The 24624-nt window shown below is 37.0% G+C and overlaps 6 protein-coding genes across 8 annotated transcripts in view; 3 read left to right on the top strand and 3 right to left on the bottom strand.

Annotated features, from left to right (window-relative positions):
* Positions 1 to 8220, top strand: part of LOC110053305 (protein unc-13 homolog B-like) — a 47034-nt gene extending 38814 nt beyond the window's left edge. For all 3 annotated transcript variants that reach the window (XM_089296332.1, XM_089296330.1, XM_089296331.1), the window contains 8 exons: positions 2342 to 2396; positions 2635 to 2703; positions 3007 to 3093; positions 3340 to 3487; positions 3859 to 3954; positions 4102 to 4137; positions 5195 to 5318; positions 5492 to 8220. In XM_089296332.1, the coding sequence (XP_089152458.1) occupies positions 2342 to 2396; positions 2635 to 2703; positions 3007 to 3093; positions 3340 to 3487; positions 3859 to 3954; positions 4102 to 4137; positions 5195 to 5318; positions 5492 to 5774 (898 nt within the window). In that variant the 3' untranslated portion in view covers positions 5775 to 8220. The remainder of the gene's footprint in view (positions 1 to 2341; positions 2397 to 2634; positions 2704 to 3006; positions 3094 to 3339; positions 3488 to 3858; positions 3955 to 4101; positions 4138 to 5194; positions 5319 to 5491) is intronic.
* On the bottom strand, positions 59 to 1888 carry LOC149108105 (uncharacterized; the record flags this gene model as incomplete). Its single annotated transcript, XM_089296083.1, has 1 exon — positions 59 to 1888. A coding segment is annotated over one exon (1470 nt), but the record flags the coding sequence as incomplete, so codon positions are not given.
* Positions 8221 to 9030: 810 nt separating the features above from the next.
* On the bottom strand, positions 9031 to 13943 carry LOC110053334 (DET1- and DDB1-associated protein 1-like). The gene is made up of 5 exons (XM_020759557.2): positions 13876 to 13943; positions 13717 to 13797; positions 13242 to 13296; positions 12760 to 12821; positions 9031 to 11901 (listed from the first exon to the last, which is right to left on the bottom strand). The coding sequence occupies exons 1-5, from the start codon at positions 13876 to 13878 to the stop codon at positions 11782 to 11784; spliced, it is 321 nt and encodes a 106-aa protein (XP_020615216.1). The 5' UTR covers positions 13879 to 13943; the 3' UTR covers positions 9031 to 11781.
* A 51-nt stretch (positions 13944 to 13994) lies between these two features.
* LOC110053332 (dynein regulatory complex protein 8-like) lies at positions 13995 to 15533 on the top strand. The gene is made up of 5 exons (XM_020759555.2): positions 13995 to 14182; positions 14283 to 14355; positions 14535 to 14614; positions 14846 to 14955; positions 15135 to 15533. The coding sequence occupies exons 1-5, from the start codon at positions 14034 to 14036 to the stop codon at positions 15248 to 15250; spliced, it is 528 nt and encodes a 175-aa protein (XP_020615214.2). The 5' UTR covers positions 13995 to 14033; the 3' UTR covers positions 15251 to 15533.
* Positions 15534 to 16219: 686 nt separating this feature from the next.
* LOC110053333 (uncharacterized) lies at positions 16220 to 18252 on the top strand. The gene is made up of 5 exons (XM_020759556.2): positions 16220 to 16393; positions 16505 to 16616; positions 17496 to 17570; positions 17914 to 17966; positions 18063 to 18252. The coding sequence occupies exons 1-5, from the start codon at positions 16275 to 16277 to the stop codon at positions 18166 to 18168; spliced, it is 465 nt and encodes a 154-aa protein (XP_020615215.2). The 5' UTR covers positions 16220 to 16274; the 3' UTR covers positions 18169 to 18252.
* Positions 18253 to 19787: 1535 nt separating this feature from the next.
* Positions 19788 to 24596, bottom strand: LOC110053329 (uncharacterized). Its single transcript, XM_020759551.2, has 3 exons — positions 22952 to 24596; positions 21896 to 22054; positions 19788 to 21349 (listed from the first exon to the last, which is right to left on the bottom strand). The coding sequence occupies exons 1-3, from the start codon at positions 23846 to 23848 to the stop codon at positions 21230 to 21232; spliced, it is 1176 nt and encodes a 391-aa protein (XP_020615210.1). The 5' UTR covers positions 23849 to 24596; the 3' UTR covers positions 19788 to 21229.
* Between the last annotated feature and the right edge of the window lie 28 nt (positions 24597 to 24624).

Genomic DNA, 24624 nt, shown 5'->3' with positions numbered 1-24624 from the left:
TACAATAATAATAATAATAAAAATTTTTTTACAATTTTTTTTACTTCTTTTTTTACAATTTTTGCAATTAGAGGAGTGTTTATTGTGACAAAAACGAGAGCTAAGCTTTACAAAATGCCATAATATTTACATAATTTGATGTCTGTTAAACCTGTAAAACATGTTTCCGTATCTAATCATGATATCATGGTTACTACAGCTAATACTAATACTACTATCATCATCATAACATTAATTAACATATTCCGTACAAATTGGTATATACAAGGTAAAAGTAAGTAACAGAAATAAACTATTAAAACCTAATTCAACAGTGTTTACATAATGGCTCCCTCCTGGGTTTCAACGTCAATATCGGTATATTACGAGGTAAAAGTAAATAAAAGAAATAAACTATTAAAACCTATTTCAACAGTGTTTACATAATGGCTCCCTCCTGGATTTCAATGTCACTATCAATGTTCTTAAAGTCACAAAAGGCTTTCCTTCTAGCTCTTGAACCTCTTAGGCAGATTAGTGTGGATCTTAGTAAAGCGAAGGATGTCCTTGCTCTTATCCAGGAGATTGTTTTAGCATAATGTTCTCCTTTCTTGATGGAGATCAGCTGCGCCAGTCTGGAATGGTATTGCAAGCACTCGTTTCCCATGCCGCCTGTTGATGTGAAAATAAGGGGTGTAAAAGTTCCTTGTTCGATATCCAAAACCCTCCTCACGTAAAGGCGCTTCTTCTCGTTGTCATGATTGTGGTATATCTGTTGGAGCTCTACGTCTCTATATGAATCAGCATTAGGGTGACAAACCCTCACATCAAAGAATGCTGATCGTTGGTTCTCCCAGAACACGCGTGCATGAATATCTAATCTCGCATCTGGAGCTCGATTAGAACCTCTTCCCAGCTGTTCACCTGAGATGTCTTGCAGGACAGGCTCAATCTCAACATCGGTACAAACCATATTCAGGAGTTCGGCTTCTAAGTCCCTCAGCTCATTGTGATGTTGGGTAACGAACCCACCTCTCTTGGATATCATTGCGTGGTCCACTGTAAAAGCATCACCGCATACACAGGTGGAGGGGATATCATCAACCGGCCAATCGTAGCGTAGTTTGATTGCATCGCGGAACTCTCTCTTATTTAGACTGAAACCCATTTCACGAAGGGGGAGTACCGTCAGCCAAACAGATGACCCTTTTTCCGCAGCAAGGTCAAGTGCCTGTTGGACTTTCTGTGGGGCTACCCCTCTGATATGCTCTGCCCTGTCTTGGAGCACCGTTGCTCTCTCACTCCTCATTGCCTGTTGTAGTGGCTTGACCAAAGAATCATCCGGCATCTGATGGGATTGAGCCACGATCTGTTGGACCAGCGGGATGGTAACTTTGATGGAGGAGGATTGCTCAAGATTTGCGTCAAAACATGGGTTTGTCATGCCAAGCCCCCCTAGACAGACTGGCAGTGCTAGAATGTCCCTGTCCAGCCGAGTGCACCTATGCTCCGTAATTGCAGGGATGAGCACCTTAGATATGGCATTCTCCAAAGGCTCCAATAATTCTTGAATATCAGGCAAAGTTCTCAAAAAATAGGTCCATCGGTGCTTGAGGCCAAAGGTGTAAGCAGCATAACATGCTTGAGGCTGAGAAAGAGCAAACTCTGCCAGCTTGGTAATCTCGCTGACCCAGTTGGTCACCTTCTCGCTAACGTATTCCTCTAGATATTCCCATGAACCTATCACCGCACCCAGATGTTTTTGTCCCTCTACCGTCACATTGACAGCCGTGTCCTTGAACACTTCTTTCACGCTTGCCTCTTTATCTGGCTGTGAGATAATAATAATAATAATAATAATAATAATAATAATAATAATAATAATAATAATAATATAATAATAATAATGTCAAGATTCAAGTTATGCAAATGTAATCGTATCACTTTAGACTTGGTTTAAGCGAATGTTGTAAGATTAGTCAGGCGTCACCAGCCCATGCATGGTTGGGACTGGGAACTGTTTTCAAAATATTATGGGATGTGTTGTGTTGAGAAGAGTACATGGCGAGTGAGATCGATCGAGTTCTGTCATCTGTATCAGTGAGTTTAGCTGATTAAAACCTATTGTTTGTTTTTGGACTGAAATCAAGTTGTGAGTATATTGTCAGAGGAAACATTTCCGACAATAATAATAATAATGATAATAATAATAATAATAATAATAATTTAATAACTTCTAGAGCACTATTTACATTTACTGATCAACAGCACTTTACAACTTAAAATATTAGAGTAAATAGAGTAAGAGTAAATAATAAGAGTAAATTTTGTAACTTATTTTTACTGGTTTGTTCATCTGCAGCTTGGAACTTTTTTACAATGCTTGTGAGAAAACTGTATTAAAGAGATTGCTTAAGGTGAGTTAACTTTCAATTGCTTATTCCACAATGTGTAATCTGAAACAACTCATTCTCTTGTAAAGACTTTCATGAGATGAAAGAGCCAATTTTACTTTTATTTTGAAGTCCAGTAAGTTGTAAGTACTAGAAAAGTCAATTTTCATGATTGCCCATCTTTTTCTGTTTTTAAATCATGTTGTTTAAGCTGGAAATAATAGGATCAACATATTTTATTAACAACTGAATTCGCTCATAGGAACTGTGGAAGATTGTGATGTTGAACATTGAGAAGATTGTTGTTTTACCACCTTTACCTGATATCAAGGTACTATTAGATAAATAGCTGCTCTATAAGTAAACAATAGCCTCCATTTTGTGCAAAAGCATGCTTGGATATTTGTCTGTGGACGTTATCTGCTCTAATAACCTAGTGAACCAGTTTTGTATTCTCCAGTTTTACATGGGGAATCCCTAGGATGATTTGAACTCTTATAATGAGGTTTCTATTTTGATCTACATGTACTGAGATTTAGGAACACTTGATGTTAGCTTAAAATAACATTTCACCTTGACATTCCTGACTCCCCTTGCTAGTACATGTAATTAAGAGTATTTTGTTACATTTCAGGAAATGGGAGGAATAACTGGATCCGATTCCAGAAACATGAGTGTAAAGCAGTGCTATGTGCTGGAATCTGCTCTTGTAAGAATAAAGGTAAGCTTGGAGTAAATTAGGCTCCTGTGCAGATGTTCTTATGGCTTGACATGCACTCCTCCCCAACGAATGTGGGGAAGAGAAAAAGATGTCCAACATGTCCAAATGACATCTGCATAAGAGGGTAGGAGCAAATCTGTAATGGAGATGAATTTCAAACTCTGACTAATTTGAAACAGAGAAGGGGCCATATGTTAATTTAATTTGTAATTAAAAATACTTATTTTATTATTTTTGTTTTTCAAGGACTACTTCCATGCTTCTGGTAAAGGGCTGAAGAAGACATATTTGGACAAGTGTGCATATTTGCAGTCTCTCAAATCAGCATTGTCACTGTACACACAGACCACTGACTCACTTATTAAAGAATTTGTAAAGAGTCAGACTTCACAAGGTAAGTCTTGTCACCGATGAACATCAGGGTATAGTATCTGCTACAGGTAAATAAAAATGAAGGGCATTAATGAATAAGGATGAAAAGGAAGGAAGGAAGAAAGGAAGGAAGCAACAAGCAAGGAAGTAAAGAAGGGGAAGGGATGGTGTGAGAAAACATAAAAGCATGCCAAGTTTATGAACAAAGTAAGTTCTGAAGAAAGAAGAGAAGGTTGAACAAACCAACAGAACAGCAACAACAACAACAACAACAATAGAAAAAAATATGCACACTTGAGAATTGCTCATAATGTTTATTAAGGACCAAACCAATCATGTTTCAGTGTTTGTCCTTACAAGCATCTCTAATAAATAATTCCTGGGCATTTTTAGAGGATCCAGGAGTTGATGACCCAGTGGGGGAGGTGTCAGTACAAGTGGATCTCTTCACCCACCCAGGGACAGGAGAACACAAGGTTACAGTCAAAGGTATTGAGATAATTTTACTGAATGACATACTTACATAATATGACATGTGACAATCCCTCAAATGTGCATAATCTTCCATTTATTGCGTGGCAACTAAATTCTTCTGATCAGTGATGTTTTTTTCTTCATTATTTTGTCACATTGCAGTTGTTGCTGCCAAGGACTTAAGATGGCAATCACCTGGTTAGTAATTAGTGAATAAAACAGTGTTTCTATTGCAGAGGTTCCCAACAAGCAAAATTGTTACAATTTATTTGAACCCGTAATGGGAATGAATTAGCCACAAACATTTGGTGGTCAAATTAGCAAACATGTTAAAAACAATTTCCCACATAGTGGAAAATCTATATTATCTGTTCCGCTATTCCAGGAGAAGAATTGTCTAAACTTCTGTTTCCTAGAAAGTTCTCTGCCAAGAGCTACCAGCCAGCAAGTACACAGCCAAAGTTTACACACATTACATCCACCAGTTAAATAAAGTGGGCATTGTTTACGCACCAAATTTCACCAATGGGATGTGGGTCGGTTCAGCAGTCAGTGATGAGTTGTCCGCAGCTCTTAAACAATTTGTAGTGTTTATGTGCAATTGTGCTGCCCATTTTTGTTCCCAGATAACACTGAGCCTCTCAACATCTTTCCTATGTAAAGATGAACCTCCTATGGAACACATCTGTTGATGTGCCCCTGCTATTGCAGACATTCCTTTTGTCTTGCGACACAATCTTTTTAAATTGATAAACAAGTAACTGTCAAACAATCTCTCTACCAAGAGAAGATTGTGTGATTCTTGTGACCCAGTATCTTTAGGAAATAGGGATTGTGTGATATCTGTATCACAGCACAGGGAGTACACAATCTCGTTGAATAGGAAGAGAGTAAATAAAGGAATGAAAAGAACGAATGGTTTACCTTTGTCTCCTGTTGTTATTTCTTACGCGACCTTACAGAGAAAACCGCTGCTTACAAGTCCTGCATAACACTGTAGTGGTACTTAAACTCGTACCTAGGCCTTTTCATGCTCTGCAAAATATTTTTTTGCTTTACATAACATTGACCTTGTCAATGTTATATGTAAAGGCAAAAAAATATTGTTTTTTGCAGTGTGTGAAAAGGTCTAGGTACTAGTTTAGCGCTACAGTGTTTAGTTTAGGTACTAGTTTAGCACTCACAGACTTCAAACAGCGTGAATATCTAGTAGAGACAAAAAAAGATATTAACGTTCTCCCAATTTTGTTTTTAGGGATGTTCCGTCCTTTTGTGGAAGTGAACATTGTGGGTCCCAACCTCAATGGAAAGCGACGCAAAAATTCCACCAGATCAAAGAACAACAACTGGTCTCCAACATACAATGAAACATTTGTCTTGTAAGTTACAAATTTCACTACTTTCTATTATCTGTCTAGATCAATTTCAACCTGAAGCATTTGTTTACACTTTCAGTCCCAAGTTCAAAATTGCTACTCTCCTTTCTCCTTACTTAGAAACAATGAGCTGAGTTTTTCATAATCAGTTTGTTTGGTTGATTGTTTGTTCTCAGCATCTTAAGCAATGAAGGTGACCTGGAATCTTATGAGCTTCATATATGTGTCAAGGACTACTGCTTTGCACGATCAGACAACCTTGTAGGCATGACAGTGCTGCATTTGAAGAACATTGCAGAGATGGGGTCATGTGCGTGCACTCCAGCTCTTGGTCGTTACATCCAAATGGACCCCAAAGGTTGGACCATACTGAAGATCCTTTCACAAAGAATGAATGATGAAGTTGCCCGTGAGTTTGTCTTCCTCAAAAATAACAGCAGATCTGAGGGATTTGACTAGTTGAACTATCATCACATTGTGATAACTTATCTTGGGATATTTATTTAATATATTCTGACCACGACAAACAATGTTTTGAGAAATATATACTAAGCTTCTCCGATTCTGCCATTTCTGTGTCAATGGAAGAATTTGTTAAATAAAATATTGCTTGTTAATGCATGCTTAGTTCTGTAAATTAATATATAACTGAAGAAAAGAAAAAAAAAGATTAGGACGAGTTAATTTATGGGACTTTGTCATAAATGATTCTTGTAGACTATCATGATGCAAATGAAAAGTTTGGTGCATTATTTTGAAAGTAAACAAATGAATACTGTACGGCACTGAGTTTTGAAAAAGAGAAAATTTGTTAAAACAATATGCACCATAAAGTGTTTAAGTAAGTCTAAATGCTTCTGACAGATCTTGTCTCATGTTACAAGGAGGTTTGTTAATTTGCCTTTATGTTTTTCGAATTTTCACTAGAAGACAAAATGTTTCCAGAATATGGAATAACCTGAGAATCATGAAATTTTTTTTTTTTTTTTCTGGTGTTCTGTTTTGCTATCGGAATCATTTTGCAAAAACACCTTTGAATGAAAAGGAAAGAAAAACATTGATATAACTTTACTTGACATAGAGCTGAGCTGTTTTGTTCGTAAAACTTTTCAATATCTTTCTGTTTCCTAAAATACACAAGTTTACATGTATATATTAAATTTAATGAAACACTTAATGCATAGTGTCAGGAATGTATGGCCAACGTACACTTCCGTAGAAGTCTTATAAAATAGCTGTTTCTAATTTATTAGAGGCCAGTTAGGATAGTGTTAATTCAATAACATTTACAAGTTCCATGGTCACTTAGTTTGAATACCTAAATGATATAATTATACTAAATGTTAGTTATCATGATATTATTAGAACATTGTTAGTATTAATAATTATTGTATGTCGACTTTTGTATTTAAATATAATCATGTACTTTACACAAGCATGTGGTACTTTGAATTCACATGTGGTCTGGGGCCATATTTGCATTCCCTATTTAACAACTGGACTTAATTATGAGCCTGCATTTGATGCAAGCAGTTAGTTAACAAGGCAGAGCCAAGTTGACCATCACCTAGAGAATTATTTGTAGCAAATAGTGAAATAAGATAATATGTTTTAGTATATATGCTTTAACAAAGAGTAATCAGGAACCTACAATTTTGGATAATTTGAAATCAACCCAACAATGCATGTCCCTTTCAAAGGGACATGCATAAAGTGTGTCAGCAAATAGTCAATGATTAGATGATCAATCAAATTTGACTGTGTATTTGCAAATTATAAAGAGAACATTCATTTAGGAGATGTTTCCATATATTTCCATAAGGAACGCCATTTAAAACTTTGGTATGTTGAAATGATCACTATGATTAAAATGCTCTATAAATTTTGGACTTTTTGTTGAATGCAACAAAGTTAACCCTGTAGAACTGAGCACTTTAGTCACTGGTAATGTTCTTTGAATTTTTGTAACACTTTCCAAATGACATAAAAATGACATACCAGACCAACTGTGTAACAAAAAATGTTTATCAAATTCTCCCAAGATGAATTGACATAGGGTATGATTGATGGAAATGAGAATGAATTTGACCTTAAAGATATCTGGGGTTGCAGGGTGAACTAGCAATACGTAAGGGTTTCGAGATCTTCTCGTAGCATGGAAACTGTGATTTGAACTAACCTCTGATAGTTCTTATTGTATTTTGGCATCATAAGTTTGCTGTGTATGTCATGGTCTTCACAGTTAAACTGAATATACATAGCATCTGAGGGCTGGGCCCATCAGTGGATTGCAGTTAGCGCTAGAGACTACTGGTGCAAATTTCTTGTATTGCTTGTCTGGTCCATATCTGCTGGGAGAGAGTACTAAAAAAATTGGTTAACTAGCTGTAGTTGAGTAGTCTGTCCTGTAAATAATAGTAAAAAGAGACTGTGATAAGAATGATGTAGAATCACATTTGTTTTTGGCATCAGATCAAATTTCAATTATATGTGCTGATACAACTAAGGGGAATTTTTTCACTGTATGCTGGCTTTTGACTGAAGTATCATTTACTCTTATAGGAAAGTACACATTATAATGTCTGTGCAGTTTTCAATAAAAATGTTAATAAATGATTGCATGATTTTGAGAAGCTCTAGACTCGGTGATATAATAGGAACAAATTTAAATGAAACTAAATGGGAAGTAAGGGTCATAGCTTCAATGCCAAGGTTAGTAATGAATATTTACTTTATTGTAACACTTTGGCTGTGTGTTCTGGGTACGTCAGCTTCAATCTGCATACTCTTCCATAAAATGTAGTTCATTCCAGATAGTTTTGGACATGTACACTGTATTTCAGTTTTACAGAAGTACATTATTTTTGATAAAACAAAAAGTGAATAAAGGAAAGTAAAAACCAAACTGACTAGTTGCCCCATCCTTTGCTAACTCGACACTGAGCTGTCCTCAACTGCAATGGCCAATCCCCTCTATGAGATGCCCCTGTAGGGAATCGTGTTAGTTGTATTCATGTTAAAAAAAAAGACCTTTGGTGCCCTGTATACAAAGTCCAATTTGATATCTGATTGTGTGGCTTATACAGCATTTTTCAAGGCATATCATGATTATCAGCAGTCTCATTCTTAAAAGATATAGAGGCCCAGGGGTCGAGGATGCATCATCCTTTAAGTGCTTGCAATTACTCATGGTTGCTACAGGCATCACTTCAAAATTCCCTGACTTTTCCCAGATCAAGATGGCATTTCCCTGACCAAAAAATACAAAATGTCAGATCTAGAAGCAGCTTCTAGCTTGAACTTTCAGCCGTCCTTCCTACATGTTTATTAAGATGGATATGTTGTCAACAAATTTTCCTTCTTCATTAAGGAGAAAATAATATTGTTAAGATCAGTCACCCTGAATGTTTCTCCCAACCCTCAATGTTAAATCGGTGTTAAATCAGCTGTGTTGAAATTATTTCAATTTTCCCTGACTTTCCTCAAAATGTCAATTTTCCATGACTCAAATTAACATTCCCTGCCTTTTCCCTGACTATTTCCTGACCTGTGGAAACCCTGTTACTGCAGCTTCTGTGCATCCTTAAGTTGCAGTTGTACATGTAAATTGACAGGAAGACAACCAGATGAAACATTAAACAACCAATCTTTCTTACTGGGTAATTTCTAAAAAGAATAAAGCTGAGAATTTGCTAAAGAAGAGAAGTCTGGCACGTTTCTTGGTGCACCTTTAATTAAACATAAAATAGCAGTTTTGAAAATTCCTGATAAGAAGCAAAGAGTATTTTACAAGCTAAGGGATTTTAAAAATTTACTGAATATTATTTATATGCTTATCACTTCCATTGTTACTTTGAGGGTCAAAAATAATATACAAGGCACAAAAACTGGTTTACCATGAAATCCCCTAAACTCCCATGACATCAAGTCCCCCCCCCCCCCCGCCCTCAAAAAGAAAATCTTATTAATGTCTCTCAATTTGAAGTCCCCTATCACAAAGCCGTTTTGTATTTATACCAAAAGCTGCGATGTTCATTCTGCAGCTACTGTAGTTCTTGCTTCACATCATTCCACTTGCGCAAAAAATTCTTAGTTCCATCTTGAAATTTCCTACAATGATCAGGCTAACTTGAAAATGATCAGCTCCTTTTAGACGAAATAGACATAATGAAATGTTCTAAGGGCAGTGATGGCTTATTTTGGCAAGGTTGCATTAGATCATTAAAACAAAATGGCTTTTTTTTTATCTAAAATATGGTAAAACAGTCATTATACAGAAAGGAGAAGGTCACTCTGGAAAACCTATTTTTTTGTCAACGCTAATTGAAACTTCACACTAAGTTTAGTCACTCATCGAAGTTTCAGCCTCTTAAGTGCAGGTTTTCCTTATGAAATTCATCTCCATCAAAGGCCAAAATTCGACACTGTTGCCGCCATTTTGAACAGTACTCAGCAGCCAGGCTGTGTTTTCATGAGGTCATTCCATCCAAGACATTTGGTCCAAATGGCTTCTAACAAGCCTTTTAACTACCACTCCGGGCCATGGCTGCTCTGAAGCTGTATTATTTTGGGCCAAACATGCTCCAAACTCCGAAAATGAAAGCAGTGAAGATAGGGAAGTGGATAATTGCTTGGAATAAAATACATTTTACTGACCTTGTGAAGGATGCATAGGTCAGGTCCAGGTTTTTCTCCTTCCCGCCAATGTCTAGTTGGATGGAATTATGTCACATTAACACGGCCTGGCTGCCAAGTACAGTCAAAATGGCAGCCTATGAAGTTGCTTCTTTCAAGACAAATTTCTTCAGGATAGCAAGCACTTAAGCGGTTGAAACTTCAGTGAGTGAAAAAGCTGAATGTTTACTTGCTATAGACGAAGACAAAAATATAAGCTTTTTGAAGTGACCTTCTCCTTTAACTATGAGGATATTGCCATAGCCATAGAGTTTCTGCTGTCTCCTTGAGTCATGCACTCTTGGGAAAGAGAGTGTCTATCTGGGGAGTGTTTGTCTCAAGGGGGGAGACAACTGAAATTCTGCCAGCTAATTAATATATGCCATAGACTGAGTAAAATGAAAAAAGAAAAGGCAGCAAATTGAGCTTGTTAAGGACTGTCTTGCTGGCATGCTCAAATTGCCAGCCCATGTCGGGTCTATAAACAATTTAAATTTGATGACTGCTTTGATCATCTCTTAATGTTTCTGTCATGCTTAATGATTTCATAGCAAACTTGTGCATAACATAAAGTGCCATATTTTCTTGATAAAATCCCAGGTACCAAATAAACGCTAGGTACCCATGGTCAAATTGTAAATAACCACTTCAATGATTTATGGGAAAAATACACGACTGTCAAAAATAGTGAATAAAAAGGCTTACTTAATAAAACCAAGCTCAAATAAACCAGAGGGGTCAAATTACACCCGCTTTCAGTGTTATGTGCATAGCAACTATCTTTCGACATGCCATCTTTCAACATGCTATGTAACCTGGCTTACTTCAAAAATGTAAGCACAACAGACTTCTTTATGGTCAAACTCAACTTTTAGTCATGGAAGATGGATTTATTTGACATCAAATTCAGGTTAGGAGATCAAGAAGTCATTCTGTGAGAGACAAATTGTTTACATCTTTCGAATATTAAACTGAGCAGTAGCGGCCCAATAGTACCAGAAGTCACCATTGAGAGCCGATCGACTACACTAAAATTGTTTGAATTATCCCGTAAATCAGGAGTCCACAGTCTCCTTCATTCATTTGAGGTCAGTAATTATCATATACTTGTCATTTGTTCCGCTAATAACCAGAAAAATTGCCAGTTTCACAGGTAAACGGTCTTTCTGCCATTTACATAGCATGTCGAAAGATGGAATGTCGAGAGATGGTCGAAAGATGTTGCCTATGCACGTAACACTGAAAGCAGGTATAATACCAGGTCCAACAGGCCATGTTTGAACACTGGGAGTGTTTTGATCCAGAAAATATAGTATTGTCAAATTATAATAAATTGCCAATAATAATTTTAGGTTCAACTAACAAGATCTCTTGGACTAGGGTAAAACCAGCTGAGGCGAGCAAAAAGACCAAACAATCATTTTCATTTCCTTGTCCTTTCCCTCTTGCTGAATAATTAGTAACAATGCTTAAATGCATTTCTTTTTGCCTTAGTCCCCAATAAGGGAAGTAACAAGTGCATAGACTAAGAAGGAGACCGCTCAGTTGGTTATTTCCCTATAAAGTTCACTTTAGAAGGGAAGAAGTCAAATAACATTATTATTAAAATAAATATCTAGTGTCTGATACTCATTGATTGACGGTCAACAGTTGCAACTGAAAATTGTTAATTACTGCTTCTAATCAATACTTCAGTTTTCAACTTATAATAGATGTGTCTTTCCTACACACAAGCTGACGCTGTTGTTGAACAATAACATTAATTTATAATTCTGCTTGTATTGAGTGCTGTTCAATCTGGAGGACTGTAATCTTCATGATCTAGTCGTTTTGCCTTTCTTGATGGATTAAGCTCTGAGGTTTCTGGAAGATCTGCACTTACAATGTCACGCTTTTTACCTGACTGAGTATTCTAGAAGCAAAGAAAAAGTTCCAGTGTTACACCACAAAACACTAAAAAACAACTGTGCTATTTTTTAAGATTTAACATTATACATGCACATTTGCACAGTTACTGTGAAACTCCGAAAACTGTAAACAGCAGAAATATTTATGGAATGTTATTGTGTAGCGAGAGTATTTATGAAATGTTTTGTGTAGCCAAGGAAATGCCAATTAGGCTTGAGAAAACTAAACTACAAACAGCAATAGTAATTTTGTTTGTGGTTTTAAGGTTTGCTTGTGTGATTGTGATTGGCCACTACAGAATTGACCTGTCAGAATCAAGTCAAACTGTTCATGGTTTTCTGACTTGCACAGTAAAACACCAGCCTTATGCACCTTCTGGTGCACAGAGACTTGATGATGACAGTAAAACACCTAAATTCTGAAGTGAACCAATCATGATCAATAATTTTGCCACAGATATGATTAAATTTATAATATAGAGTTCCATATCGACCTCTTCAATCACATATGATCTGATACTGGCTAAAAACATTGAGCAATCAAACCAGAGTAGAATGGCTTTTCTCAATAGAAAATGAAAAAAAAAAAACAACTCAAAATGGTAGAACTCAATAAGGAATGGTTGTAGAATAGTAACATATTCTTTACACCTTTAATTTATTAACTGAGGGGAAAAAAACATGTGTGCAGTGACTATTGAGACAAATGCTCTTCATTCATTAACAGTCTGTTATATAACAAACTAGATCTTGGACACAGCTGTTCACAATGGGAATGTTTCCAACTGGCAAATACACAACCATGCAGCTTTAAAAATACCATTGACAGCAAAGAATTATTCTGTTTAAGAAAGTAATCTTACTTTAACTTCCCATTGCTGATGAAGATATCTCAATAAAATATTCGCTTTGTCTGTCACAATAACTGAAATAAAACAAAAAATTTCAACAAAACATTAACCAATAATAATTTACTCATATTTTCTTTACATACATTTTTCATAATATGCAAATTATATTATTGATTCAAATGAGCTGTATGTATGTAATGTTCTTGCCTGCCAACAAAAGAAATCTGTAAGTAGACCATTCAACATTTTTCACGCAAATTTCTCTGGGATGAACTGGCCAATGATTCAAGATCATTCAGATCATGTTGCATCAAAGGAGCCTATGAATCCTTGACCAGAGCAGATTTATTGGTTCCTTTGATCTGAGTGATCTTAACTGAATAATCCTTGTCCACATCCCACGGAAAAGCAGTTCTACTACTGATGTAAAAGTGGTGAGCCAACTTAATAGTGTTATAGCTCCAAAACCATTTTGAACTCAAGTTCAGTCTTACCTTGTTCAGTTGTTCCATCCTCTTTTGTGGGTAAATAGACTACAGGTCTACGATTCTATGAAAGAAAAACCAAATAAGCATTGATAACCAAACCTTCAGACACGACTTGCATCGTAACCTAATATTTAAATTTCGGATATGTAAAAAACCTGCATGATTTTCAGTCTGAAAGTTGACAGTGTTTACTATCGAATGAGACTTGTTTAAATACTAAGTATTACATACATATATTCAACAGACATAAAATTCAAACAACATGGTTCATGGCGAGTATTTGAAACATCCATATGTCTATTTCATAAATCTTCAAATAACAAATCATGTCGTTTGTTTCGCCACATGTTTAGATAAAAACTGGCTTTAGTTCTAGCAGATAAATTCAGATCACTTCGTTTGGAGAAGTGAACTTAAAATAGCAGAAAGCAAGTCAATCGAACCAGAAATTTAGTAACAGTAGAAGGCTTGATAAACCTACCGTGGGTTTGGTCGCCGAATCAGTGGCGTATTTTGAAAAATTGTGCCTATTAAATGAAGGCAACTCCTTCAGGAGGTCTCCCTAAAGACAGGAGAACGTATAAATGCGGGTGTAAGTAGACAGAAAAATCACAGAATGTTGGAAAATGTAGCTACGTACCATACTTTAAGCTCTCAAATCTGCTATTTACAAAATCCTAGTGCCTGCGCAATTGTATTTATAGAATTGTTATTACGCGCATTCATTTTACAAGGCAATTACACCTTGGGATCGCGGGCACAGATTACGGTATCCTAGGAACAGAAAGAGAAAGAAAAATGGTGGACGCGAGTTCCCCAAATCCGAGCAGTGAGCCCGAAAAACTTGCTCCTGAATCCTCTGATTCGTCCGCTGCAGAACTACAAAAGACGATTTCAGATGCTTTTGATATATTTGATCACGAATCTAACAAGACTGTCGATGTTAGGTGCCAGACTTCGTGTAAACATTGTAAAATATTTCAGAATATTTGGCCTTACCTTTTAGTGGAAATCAGTTTGCTAACTGTACACTTTTGCACTTTTAAGGGAGGTTGGAACAATTGTAAGATCCCTGAAGTGTTGTCCTACTGAAGGAGAGCTTCACGATATTCTGGCTGAGGTAAATTATCTTCAGTGTCTTTCATCAGTGTCTTGTATAATTATTTCTCTTGGAGATCATCATCAGGCTTAATTTAAATATTTAAAAGCTTGTTAAGTTAAATAAACTAAATGAGCTTTAACCTTTTCAAAGTTATAAGCTTATTATGACTTAACTAGTTATCTTATTTCTAATTCTAGGTAGAAGAGGAAGAACCAACAGGGTATATAAGATTTGAAAAATTTGAACCTATCATGTTGAAAACACTATTGGAGAGAAGGTAAGAAATACAGGGCCTTGAAATATGCTGATCCTTAGGTTATGGGGGGTGGTTGGGGGGGGGGGGGTTACCAGTCAGGAGGAGTAATTGTAGAGGTACTCCTTATTAACTTAATTGGAAACCAATATATGAGATTTGGGGAATTTTGGGCAAATACAGAATTACCAGTATGTAGCTTTAGACTTGTGTATGATAACTTTATGTACCAGTACCCTAAAATCCTCTTTGTAGATACAAACCAGCACCAGAAGACCAAATAATGAAAGCATTTGAAGTTCTGGATCAAGAAAATAAAGGTTACCTCACAGCAGAAGAGCTTACAAAATATATGAGTGAAGAAGGTAAAAATGAATCAAGCATTGAAAATCACTGAAGAATCACACTGTACCAAAAAATGTAGTTTTTGTCTAAGATAAAATGGCATTCAGTTTATTTTTGTTATTGTAATGATATTCATTACCTTGAGTATAATAAAGTATCCTAGATGTAGCTGACTCCTTTTCTTTAATGGCTTTGATAGGTGAACCCTTTACTCAAGAGGAGATGGAAGAAATGCTATCCGCAGCTGTTGATCCAGACAAAGGCATCATATTCTATAAAGACTTTGTTTCAATGATGGTAGTGGAAGATCTGTAGCAGGAGAGAGTCATGTCAGAATTTGTACAATGGCATTTTTCCTTGTAAATATTGCTTTATTGCTTGATTCTAAAATGTCACATACAGGTTTCAAAATGTTCCAGAACAACAATTATTATTGTAGGCATTATAAAAAGTTACAAATAAATAAGTTTCAAGATACAAAATTTGAACTGTTTAGTTTTTTGATACCAAGGAAGCATTTGGTACAGTTTCTACAGATGTGGTGATCATGTAATGTATAGTGTACATATAAGGTATTAAACATTCACTTTATGTGCTACTTGCTTTATATATTGGTTGTACAAGGGGTTTGGGGGTGGGTAGGCTCGATTTCCAGCCGTTTTGGGAGTCTGGTTGTGTGTGGGGCAAGGAACGCGGGCTCACAAAATGGCTGGAAATCGAGCCTAGGGGGTGTGGGATTAGCAATAGTACTCCATAGAAAATTGGATGGGGCTGTGACAGTGAACCTGAACCTAAATATATCCGACCTAGAAATAAATCTCTATGACCCCCCCCCCCCCCGCTGGGGGGGTGCTCCCCATATAGAATGGCCCATATGGGGAGGCCCCAACCAAAAGGGCAAAAGGGCTACCTTGTTCAGGCTTTATGATGGGGATGTCACAAGCTGAGTTATATGAAAAGGCAACCTTGTTCCCAGGGTCTCTTATCTTCCCTCCCCTCTTCTCTCACTCCAGGAGATGGCCAGGTTTTTGTGGCCTGATGGTGCCCAGATTAACGGGGTTCCCCTGTACTTCAAAGTGTTTGGAAAGGGATATGCAGGTAAAACATTCTCTCAATATTTGTATCTAAAACAAAAGAAAAGAGACAAATAAAATCCTAAAAATCTATGCTACTAAATTTAAGATTAATTATGCAGAACACGGTTGTGATTTCTTCTGCATCGTCACGCAATCCTACTCCCCTTCCCCATGACAAGTGTTGCGTGACGCATTATATGAAAAAAACACTTTTCCCTCTAGGGTAGAGGTGGTTGTCTTTTTCTTACCCTTGGCGGGTGAAAATGGCGGCCGATAGCGAACGAGAGAGTCGGGAACTTTTGACAGATGCTCTGATCAATTCTCAAGTTCTTAACAGCTATACAATGGATGAATTCAAAGAACTATTCCCTAGGAAGTATCGGTAAGGGAAAAAAACTGTCATTGTCTTTGAGATCATAGAATTTAGAAGAGATATTCTCGGTCGACATTCTAATGTAAGCTAAATATAAATTCGATGGTATTCGCGTTGCAGTGACCTTCAAGATGTGAAGTTGTTGTATGAGGCTTATCAAACAAAGCGGAAACAGATAAAGGACAGAGTACTGATGAATATAAGGTCGCATTGCAGACAGCGAGCACAGCGGGTAAAAAATTAAAGCTCCCCGTAAGTCGTAACTCAAGGCAGGCCCTAGTGTCTTGATCTACCACCAAACTCTCAGAACGTTTTTTGAAACAAATGCATGGTACTCAGTATGAGGAATTGACGTTGTGATCGTAGGATGAAGGTAGAAATCGAAACAGTCAAGATTAAAGACTTGACAGCCAAGCCTTAGGAGTGGTGTGTGTCATGTGTTTCCAGACTATATTAAACAATATAAGCAAAGGTTTTGTAAAGCATAAACAAGTAAAATTAGCGATAAGAAAGAACAACGTTTCGGTGAAATCGTGACATCATTTTTACTTGTTTATATTGAACAATGTTCTTAAAAAATGATATTAAAAAATATAATTAAAAAGAAGTGAAAACTAAAACAAGTGTGCAAGGTATGGAACATACAAGCTAAATTTTGAGTGCAGTTTCCAGATGCATGTTTTTTGCACTGTTGTCCTCGAGTTGTCTCGTCTCTCTCTATCTCCGAGTTGTCTTAGGTGGGGTAGCCCTTGGAAACGGGACAACTTTTTCTCTTATAATCAATGGCTCATCTGCCTAAGGCAATGCACAGCATGCCAAGATTATAGGTTTTAAAACAGATTTTTTTTATTAAAATATAGGTGAAAATTGACTTAACAAAGCCCACAGTGATTACATGACCAAAGGAAACTCGGAGAAAGAGAGAGAACACTTCATGCACCTCTAGTAATGATAAGTGTCATAAATAATCATGTGGGTTCAACTTTGACTTGGCCAACAGGGATAACTTTTTTTCATATAAAGACGTGAAGTTGCCTTAGGGAGAGGGTTGTCTTGGGTACTCAAGCCCATATAGATGGGACCTTAATTGTTCACTTTGTGAAATTCATAGGATTGTGAAGTGACTGACAGTAAATATGAAGCTGACATTTCAGAATTGGAAGAAAGAGAACAAATGTTACAAGAGGTAATGTCTAGCAAGAATGCCAGGATTGAGATTCTTATTGGATTCAAGGGAAGTTCCACCTACCTTGATTAGCTTACCTCTCTTCTGTTTCTTACTAAACTCTTTAAAGTACTTTTAAGAGTGAGATGGGCTACCAGTATTGGAATGGTGCAAAACAAATAAAATGTACACTGCATCTGCATCTGGTGTATACCGGGGTTTGAATTACTTTTTCCTTGGAGAATGACATAGGTTGCCAAATGCAAGAGCCGAGAAGAAACCTTGATGGCCTGGATGGGTATCTAAGCCAATTTTGATTTGATTTTAAACAATGATTCCAGTTTTGTTTCATTTTTATCTCCAGGAAATCAAGACAATGCAACAAGACATTGACAAAGTGCAGGAAAAAATGGGAAGGTGATTTGCATCATGGAATTATTTTTCCTTGTTGTTTATGTTATTTAAGTGTTTTTATAAACAAACACATTCAATTTGTTTGTTTTCTCCCTTTAGTTGTGCAGACATCCTGGAGAAAAGAAAATTATTTTCTGGCTTGCACAAGGAAGATTTCGACATAAGCAAATTTAACAAGGGCAACAGTAGAAATTCTTTTAGATAACATGAAAAGCTCTATATCAAAAATATTTCCTGTATATTTATTGTTTTTGTATTAAATAAAAATCTTATTTCTGGTGTAGACAAATTCATGAATGACTGGATTGAAGTGTCTCTTAATCACCCTTTATGTCAGATTAACATCACAGTTCTGTTGTTGGTTAATTACAGTCAGTGAAACCCTGTTAATCCAGTCAGTGACTGGCCATATTAATGGGGTGGCTGTATTGAAGTGGTTCTTCAAATAAGAAAGTGACTGACCGAGCTTTTGTTTGGGGCATTGTTTGTTTTTGTTTGGGCATAATGATGAGGTGGCTGTATGACAGGGTGGCCGCAAGGAAGGCTTCCATTGTACACATTGTCAGAAATTCACTTTGGGAGAATTTGCATTAAGCTTGTTTTCTTGTCAAAGTTTCTGAAATAATACACGATCTGACATTTTCATAACCTGCTTTAAGTCTGAATTGCCATCAATATTCTTGATTTTTGTTACTTTGTCTGATGTGGTCTTTGTCACTGCCTTCACTGTTTTCCTCAAAATTGGATGGTAGTAGAAAGAGTGGTTACTGGTTATTTGGAGACTTTGCAAGAAAGTAAGACTAAAAATGTTCAGCGAGCTCAGGACTTTCTTAGCCCTGCAAAAAGACTTAGGAGACATTGTTGGGAAAAATTCTGAGATGGTGAAGCCTGTCTGAGAAGTTTTTTGAAGATTGATTCACCAGCCAAAATAGAAGCTATTACACCAATAGCTTGTTTTGTAGCTCATGTCAGTTGCTGCACATAAGCACTGCTAATGATTCCAAACAAAATTTTGACCTGATAAAGACTGAGCTGTCTCGACTGGAACTAATCAACAAATGCAGTCAAAATGTAGGTGTTCCTACGGTTGACATCCCAAAACCAAGTCATGTTAATAAACAACAACAATTCCCTCAGGTTTCGATAAATGCTACTGTAAAAGCGTTTAAATTCACCAAAATCTAACGCTGAGAGCACAACAGCAAAGTGTACGGTGACTGAATGGAAAGAAGTCAAAGAAAGATCCAGTGGAAAGATGAGCTCACATGGCCTGCGCACATACCAGTACTCACATGTTCGCCACGTCTTATTACATGTCTTAGCATTATACGGTACCAGTTTACTGGCCGTGACATGCCCCTGCAAAAATCAAGGGGGGTGGCTGAATTTGCTAAGACCACTGCAACCTCGATTGATTTTGCCTGTATTATGCAGGAAGCTCAACATGTGGACACCAACACAAAATTAGGCTGTGTTCTCCCTACGCTCGAACGCAATTAAAAACTGGTTCATTGGATAATGCAAAATCAAGCGGGGCGGCTGAATTTGCTAAGACCACTGCAACCTCGATTGATTTCTCCTGTATTATGCAGGAAGCCCAACATGTGGACACCAACACAAAATTAGGTTATGTTCTCCCTACGCTCGCATGCAATTAAGAACTGGATCATTGGATAATGTTATTCAAAAGCTTTCATTGGCTTAACCATCATGGTAAGCATAACACCACAAATGCTAAGCATAGGTGTAACTGTTTGGGGGTGTAATTTCAGTTTGCTATATTTTGGGGGCGTTTTTAACTCACTTGAGTATTTATCTACTATATGAAAGGTAAAAGAATCTTTATTTAATTCTGTTTTGCAAATGTTTAATTTACTATCTACTGTTTCTGCATGAATGTTCCAGCCTTACATTCACCATTGTTTGATATATATTTTAATCTTTTTTATATTGACATACGTGTACATATAGCTTATCCATAACTCTGTGAATATATAATACAGTTAAAATAATTTGCCCTGGTTAGCATCTCTATCAGAACCTGTGAATCCAATGTCATTTTCTAAGTTGCTCTTATTTGAGGAAACCTCACATACAAAGTGGAGAGGGGTTTACACAGATAACAAAAATAGTTCACAAACTAAGATAAGATGAAGATAAGAACTTTATTAACGTGTCAAAGTCGCTAGCATACAATGTATACTAATTCGGGCACCTAACTACGATTACTTATCTAATAATTAATAAAATATGAAATACATGTACATATGTAAGTGTTTTAAAATTATATATACATAAAACAAACAATGAGTCATGCAGTAAGATCAAGTGCTAGTTGTTACATAAAGAACAGTCTTTACAAGTACTGTCCAGCAGACTAGTGAAATCAACCAATTTGATGCACTTTTTAAAAGTGTGCAATGATTCAGAAGATCGAATAGATTTGTCGAGTTTGGACCAAATGACAGGGCCTAAATAAGTCAGGCTATGTTTGCCATGAGCAAAAAGACTCGGAACCCTAGGAAACAGAATTTAAGTTTCTATAGTATATCATACCATTCTTGTCCCCAGGGTTGCCTGTCCCTTTAAGCTCAGCCTTGGCAATAGGAAAAGGTGGCCTTAGAGACACATGATTTGATTGGCTAGTATTATGAACTAAAATTTTCACTGATAATTATTCAACATTGGTTTCTCTCTACCTAAAACCTCACTCGATTAGGAGAATTTTCAGTGAAGTCCTCCATAATTAACCATATGTGTGCACTTCCAGTCAGAATTTTACTTCTGTTTTAAATTCTTGTCACAAATCTGTTAAGGTTTTTAGTTGTTCTTATCAAACAGTTTTAGTTAAGATATAGACCAGTGGATACTTTTGGAAGGAAGCCAGGACTGAATTAGTGGAAATCTTGGTCCAAATTCTAGCCAATCAAATCAAGTGTCTCCAGAGTCACTTTATTTCTGTGACATGCCTACCAGCTGACAGGGACCAGCAGTTCTGACCAGTTCTGGGGATGAGAATGATGTAACTAACACTCAACAGCCAAGCACCATTGTGTGCTTTTGTTACCTTTATTCTGTTAAATAAATCATTAACAGCCACATAAAATTAATTTATTCCTGACCAATAAATAAAGCAAATAAAACTCTACAACAGATGAGTATGAACATACATCATTGGCATGACTAAACAAACTATAGAATTAATATTCTTTTTGGGAAACAAGTTCATAACAACAAGAAGTGATTGACACTCCTTATTTCATGTATTAAAGGCCGTGAAATTGATGTTGCGGGTTGCTGTGTATGCGTTGCTCTCCAAGAGCTGGTAAATGAGGTTGAATTCCACTTCTTTTCCGTCCATGTACACCACTCAGGTTTGGGAAAGACTGACACAAGGAAAAATATGTTAGTTTATACACAAAATAAGAATCATGCCATGAAATGTAAGGAACCACAGGTGTTTAAAATGGGTTGGATCTGATTATCGACCCCACATACATGTAGAAAGACTGTTATGTGCAACACCGGTAACATTACCCTATAGGTAAGCTGCCTGCGTAAGGTACCGCATACCTTTGAGGTGGATTGCATCCAAGCCATGTGGCGTGTCCAGCTTAAACCGTAGATCCCTAGTTACCTCTATATTAAATTAAAGTTTATAGATCTGGCTATCACATAATACCAAGAATTTTGAAACAAAATGAACTGCTGAATTCTTCACAACCTCTCCATGCATCCGAATCACCTTCTGAAAGCTACAAGTCGAAGGGGATTTGCTTGATTGGCCTCAGATTTAGACAGTAGCTAATTCAACAAATTAACTACAAAAAGTGCCTACAAATTTTTTTTCCCCAAATATTTTTTCTCCAAGAGCGATTTTTGTATGATCACTCCTTATGGGTGAGTTGAACATTGACTCCTCAGCCACTTACATTGTCAGGCACCATAGCAGATGAGGACTTCCTGCCTTTTCCTTCAACTATGACAGGGTGGTGATCAGTAAACATTCTATTGAAGTTGGATTCTCTGTTGCTCAACTCCAAGCGATAACGCTGCACTTCTCTTCTGAGACGTTCCAGTTCATCATCTCTCTAAAATGTTTAACATTTATTGGTATTAGACACAGTATATCTCAAAACAGCACACAAAACAAGCTTTCTTGATACCAAGCTTAGGTTTGGAATATTGACCTTTTAGGCCCCTACAGCTTATTTAGTACAAAATGTAGATGTTCAAAATGTGGCATACATGTTTAGGCCACCTGGACTGGCAAAGCTTGGCCTTGAGATTTTTATCCATTTACATTACTTTTGCCTATGGGAGGCACAGCGACCGAATGTTTAAAGCAATGAAGCCCTATTAAGGGTTTCTGGGATACAGGATATTTAGGAAAAAATTAATGCAATACAGAATACCAGTATTCCCAGGGAAAATTAATGGGATATGGGACATTTAGATCAGATAAGACGGGATATTGTGTAAAGAAATTGTTACTATTGGGGCCTCAGTGCTGGACTTGAGAATAACCAGTCCAGGTTGGAGCCCTGGCTAGGGTCACAGTGTTGAACTCTAGCTCAAAACACCCATACAGTGCATTTCTCTGCCCAAGTGCACACATTAGTACAGCGGAACCCTGATAATCCAGTCACCAACCGGCCTCAAAAATATGGCTGTATTAATGGGGTGGTCGTAATAAAGGGGTTCTTTGAATAATAAAATGACTGACTGAGCTTTTGTTTGGGCCAGAATAAAGTGTCCATAACAAAGAGGTAGCCGTATTAATGAGGTGGCCGTAAGGTGGGGTTCCACTGTACCAGCAAAGTAAATACTAGTAGGGAAACACTCACTATGAGTAGTCGGCACTGACCTGAAAAGCTACCGGTATATAGAAGTTTGAATTTTCATGTGATTCTTGGCCACATATGAAAAATAATGAGCATCAGTTTCTTCTTAGTGTTTACCTAACTAATGGCGAAGGCTCAACTTACATCAAACGCAGGTGTTGTCCGTGGCACTTCAGGGCTTCCTTTTGTGACTGGCCTGGGAGATCTCTTTGATTCCTTTCTTTTATTCCTCTCATCAATATACTGCTGAATTTTGAGTTCAAGTTGTCGTTTATCTTCTTCTAGCTCCCTGACCAGCTGAGACAGCTGTTTATTTTTCCATTCTAGTTTTTCAGCTCTCATTTGATCTTCTTTTTGTTGTTTTGTGTATTCTTCAATTCTGAGACTGAGCTTATCAATTTCATCCTGCCAGTCTCCTTGTAATCCATTGACGCTATTTTCAAGTCTCTCTTTTTTCTCCAAAATATCATTTAATTCATCTTCCAAAGCTTTAACTTTTGATTGAAGATTCTGTATTTGGTTTTGACACTTTTTCACTTTATCGGTTTTTCCCTTAAATTTTTCTTTTAATTCACTGTTTTCTTTTTTCACATTTTCTAACTCTACTGTCATAAGTGCTACCTGTTCATCACCAGATTTCAACTTGTCCACAAGGCTTTCTTTTAATTCCACAATTTGTTTCTCAGCCACTGTTATGAGCTGATCTTTGTGTTCCAAAAGTGCAGTCAATTCTGCTATTTTATTTTGAAGGTCACTGATCTGCTGTTTGTCTTTCTCACTCTCTGTGTTTTTCAAGTCCAGCAAAACACGGAATTTTTCAAGTTCATCCAACTGCCCTTCCAGCCACGAAATTTTCCCCTTCGCTTCGTCGAGTATAACACTAATCTCATGTTCGTATGCAGTTTTCAAAGCTTCCACTTCGAACTCTCGCTCGTGGTTTCGTGTAAATAACAAATGAATGACCATTGTAAGTTCTGCAATCTTGCGTGAAAGTTTTCCTTTGAGATCGGGTTCCCGATCACGATCACGATGGTGGGCCATGTTAGTTTAATCCTTAAACACTCACACGCAGATTAACGATCAAAATTTCCAGTCGCTATGTAAGCTTAATAACAGTGATAATTCCCAAGAAATGGGATCCAATTATTTCAGTTCCACATTTGCTATGGCTTGCACGTAAGCTTAACCGCACGTTAAATTAATTTGCGTCTTGAGAAGGAATCACGCTTCGTTCCAACAACTGAGGTGAAACAGCAAGTTGCATCGGCACCGCTGAAATTACATTTCCTTGTGATCGTTGTTTATTTATCTGGTCTTTCTTCAGATTTAAGTAGGGCACACATCTTCGTCTGTTTATACCAAGCTACTGTGCTTTACTCTGTCTAGCTCGAATCGATCTGGTGAATCGTAAAACGTGTTGTTTATCATTGACCGCTGATCTCGTCAAAAAAGATCAACCAGTACTTTAGCAAACTTTCACAGCTTGTGGTCCTCACCAAAAAGACGCCCGCGTTGATCAATAAATTCAAGACAGTGTGTGAAACAGATGTTGCTAAGAGAAGAACATCTCGCGGTATATTTGACAGCTTGTTAAAATGAACTCATTTGCATAAGAATTGCCTTCTGATGGGGCAGTTAGCACGGAACAAAAAAGTGCAGTTATCAGTCGTTGAAATTAATCCGCTTTCTCAGCAACGACACTTAGCTGTCAGTTCTATTTACACAGCAGTTGATGAGTTTTTATTGTAAATCCCTCGTTCACCACCGTTCGCCATATTTCGCCATATTGGACGCTATTATTGACCGCGGAAAAGACT

This window comes from Orbicella faveolata, unplaced genomic scaffold (genome assembly GCF_042242905.1).
Source record: "Orbicella faveolata isolate gen_17 unplaced genomic scaffold, um_ofav_v1 contig_26, whole genome shotgun sequence".
In the NCBI taxonomy this organism is placed as follows: domain Eukaryota; kingdom Metazoa; phylum Cnidaria; class Anthozoa; order Scleractinia; family Merulinidae; genus Orbicella; species Orbicella faveolata.
Note: the sequence above shows the minus strand (reverse complement) of the source record. Positions and strands in the feature narration are given on the sequence as shown.

Excerpts from the sequence above, each read along its gene's own strand:
- LOC110053334 (XM_020759557.2), bottom strand. Across the intron at positions 13,297-13,716 it reads ATTCGGCGACCAAACCCACG|AATCGTAGACCTGTAGTCTA; the intron begins GTAGGTTTATCA and ends TTTCTTTCATAG. Across the intron at positions 12,822-13,241 it reads GGATGGAACAACTGAACAAG|TTATTGTGACAGACAAAGCG; the intron begins GTAAGACTGAAC and ends GTTTTATTTCAG.
- LOC110053332 (XM_020759555.2), top strand. The coding sequence starts at position 14,034 with ATGGTGGACGCGAGTTCCCCAAATCCGAGCAGTGAGCCCGAAAAACTT. Across the intron at positions 14,615-14,845 it reads AAAACACTATTGGAGAGAAG|ATACAAACCAGCACCAGAAG; the intron begins GTAAGAAATACA and ends TCCTCTTTGTAG. Across the intron at positions 14,956-15,134 it reads AAAATATATGAGTGAAGAAG|GTGAACCCTTTACTCAAGAG; the intron begins GTAAAAATGAAT and ends TGGCTTTGATAG.
- LOC110053333 (XM_020759556.2), top strand. The coding sequence starts at position 16,275 with ATGGCGGCCGATAGCGAACGAGAGAGTCGGGAACTTTTGACAGATGCT. Across the intron at positions 16,394-16,504 it reads CTATTCCCTAGGAAGTATCG|TGACCTTCAAGATGTGAAGT; the intron begins GTAAGGGAAAAA and ends TTCGCGTTGCAG. Across the intron at positions 17,967-18,062 it reads GTGCAGGAAAAAATGGGAAG|TTGTGCAGACATCCTGGAGA; the intron begins GTGATTTGCATC and ends TTCTCCCTTTAG.
- LOC110053329 (XM_020759551.2), bottom strand. The coding sequence starts at position 23,848 with ATGGCCCACCATCGTGATCGTGATCGGGAACCCGATCTCAAAGGAAAA. Across the intron at positions 22,055-22,951 it reads GGACAACACCTGCGTTTGAT|AGAGATGATGAACTGGAACG; the intron begins GTAAGTTGAGCC and ends TAAACATTTTAG. Across the intron at positions 21,350-21,895 it reads CTGCTATGGTGCCTGACAAT|TCTTTCCCAAACCTGAGTGG; the intron begins GTAAGTGGCTGA and ends TCCTTGTGTCAG.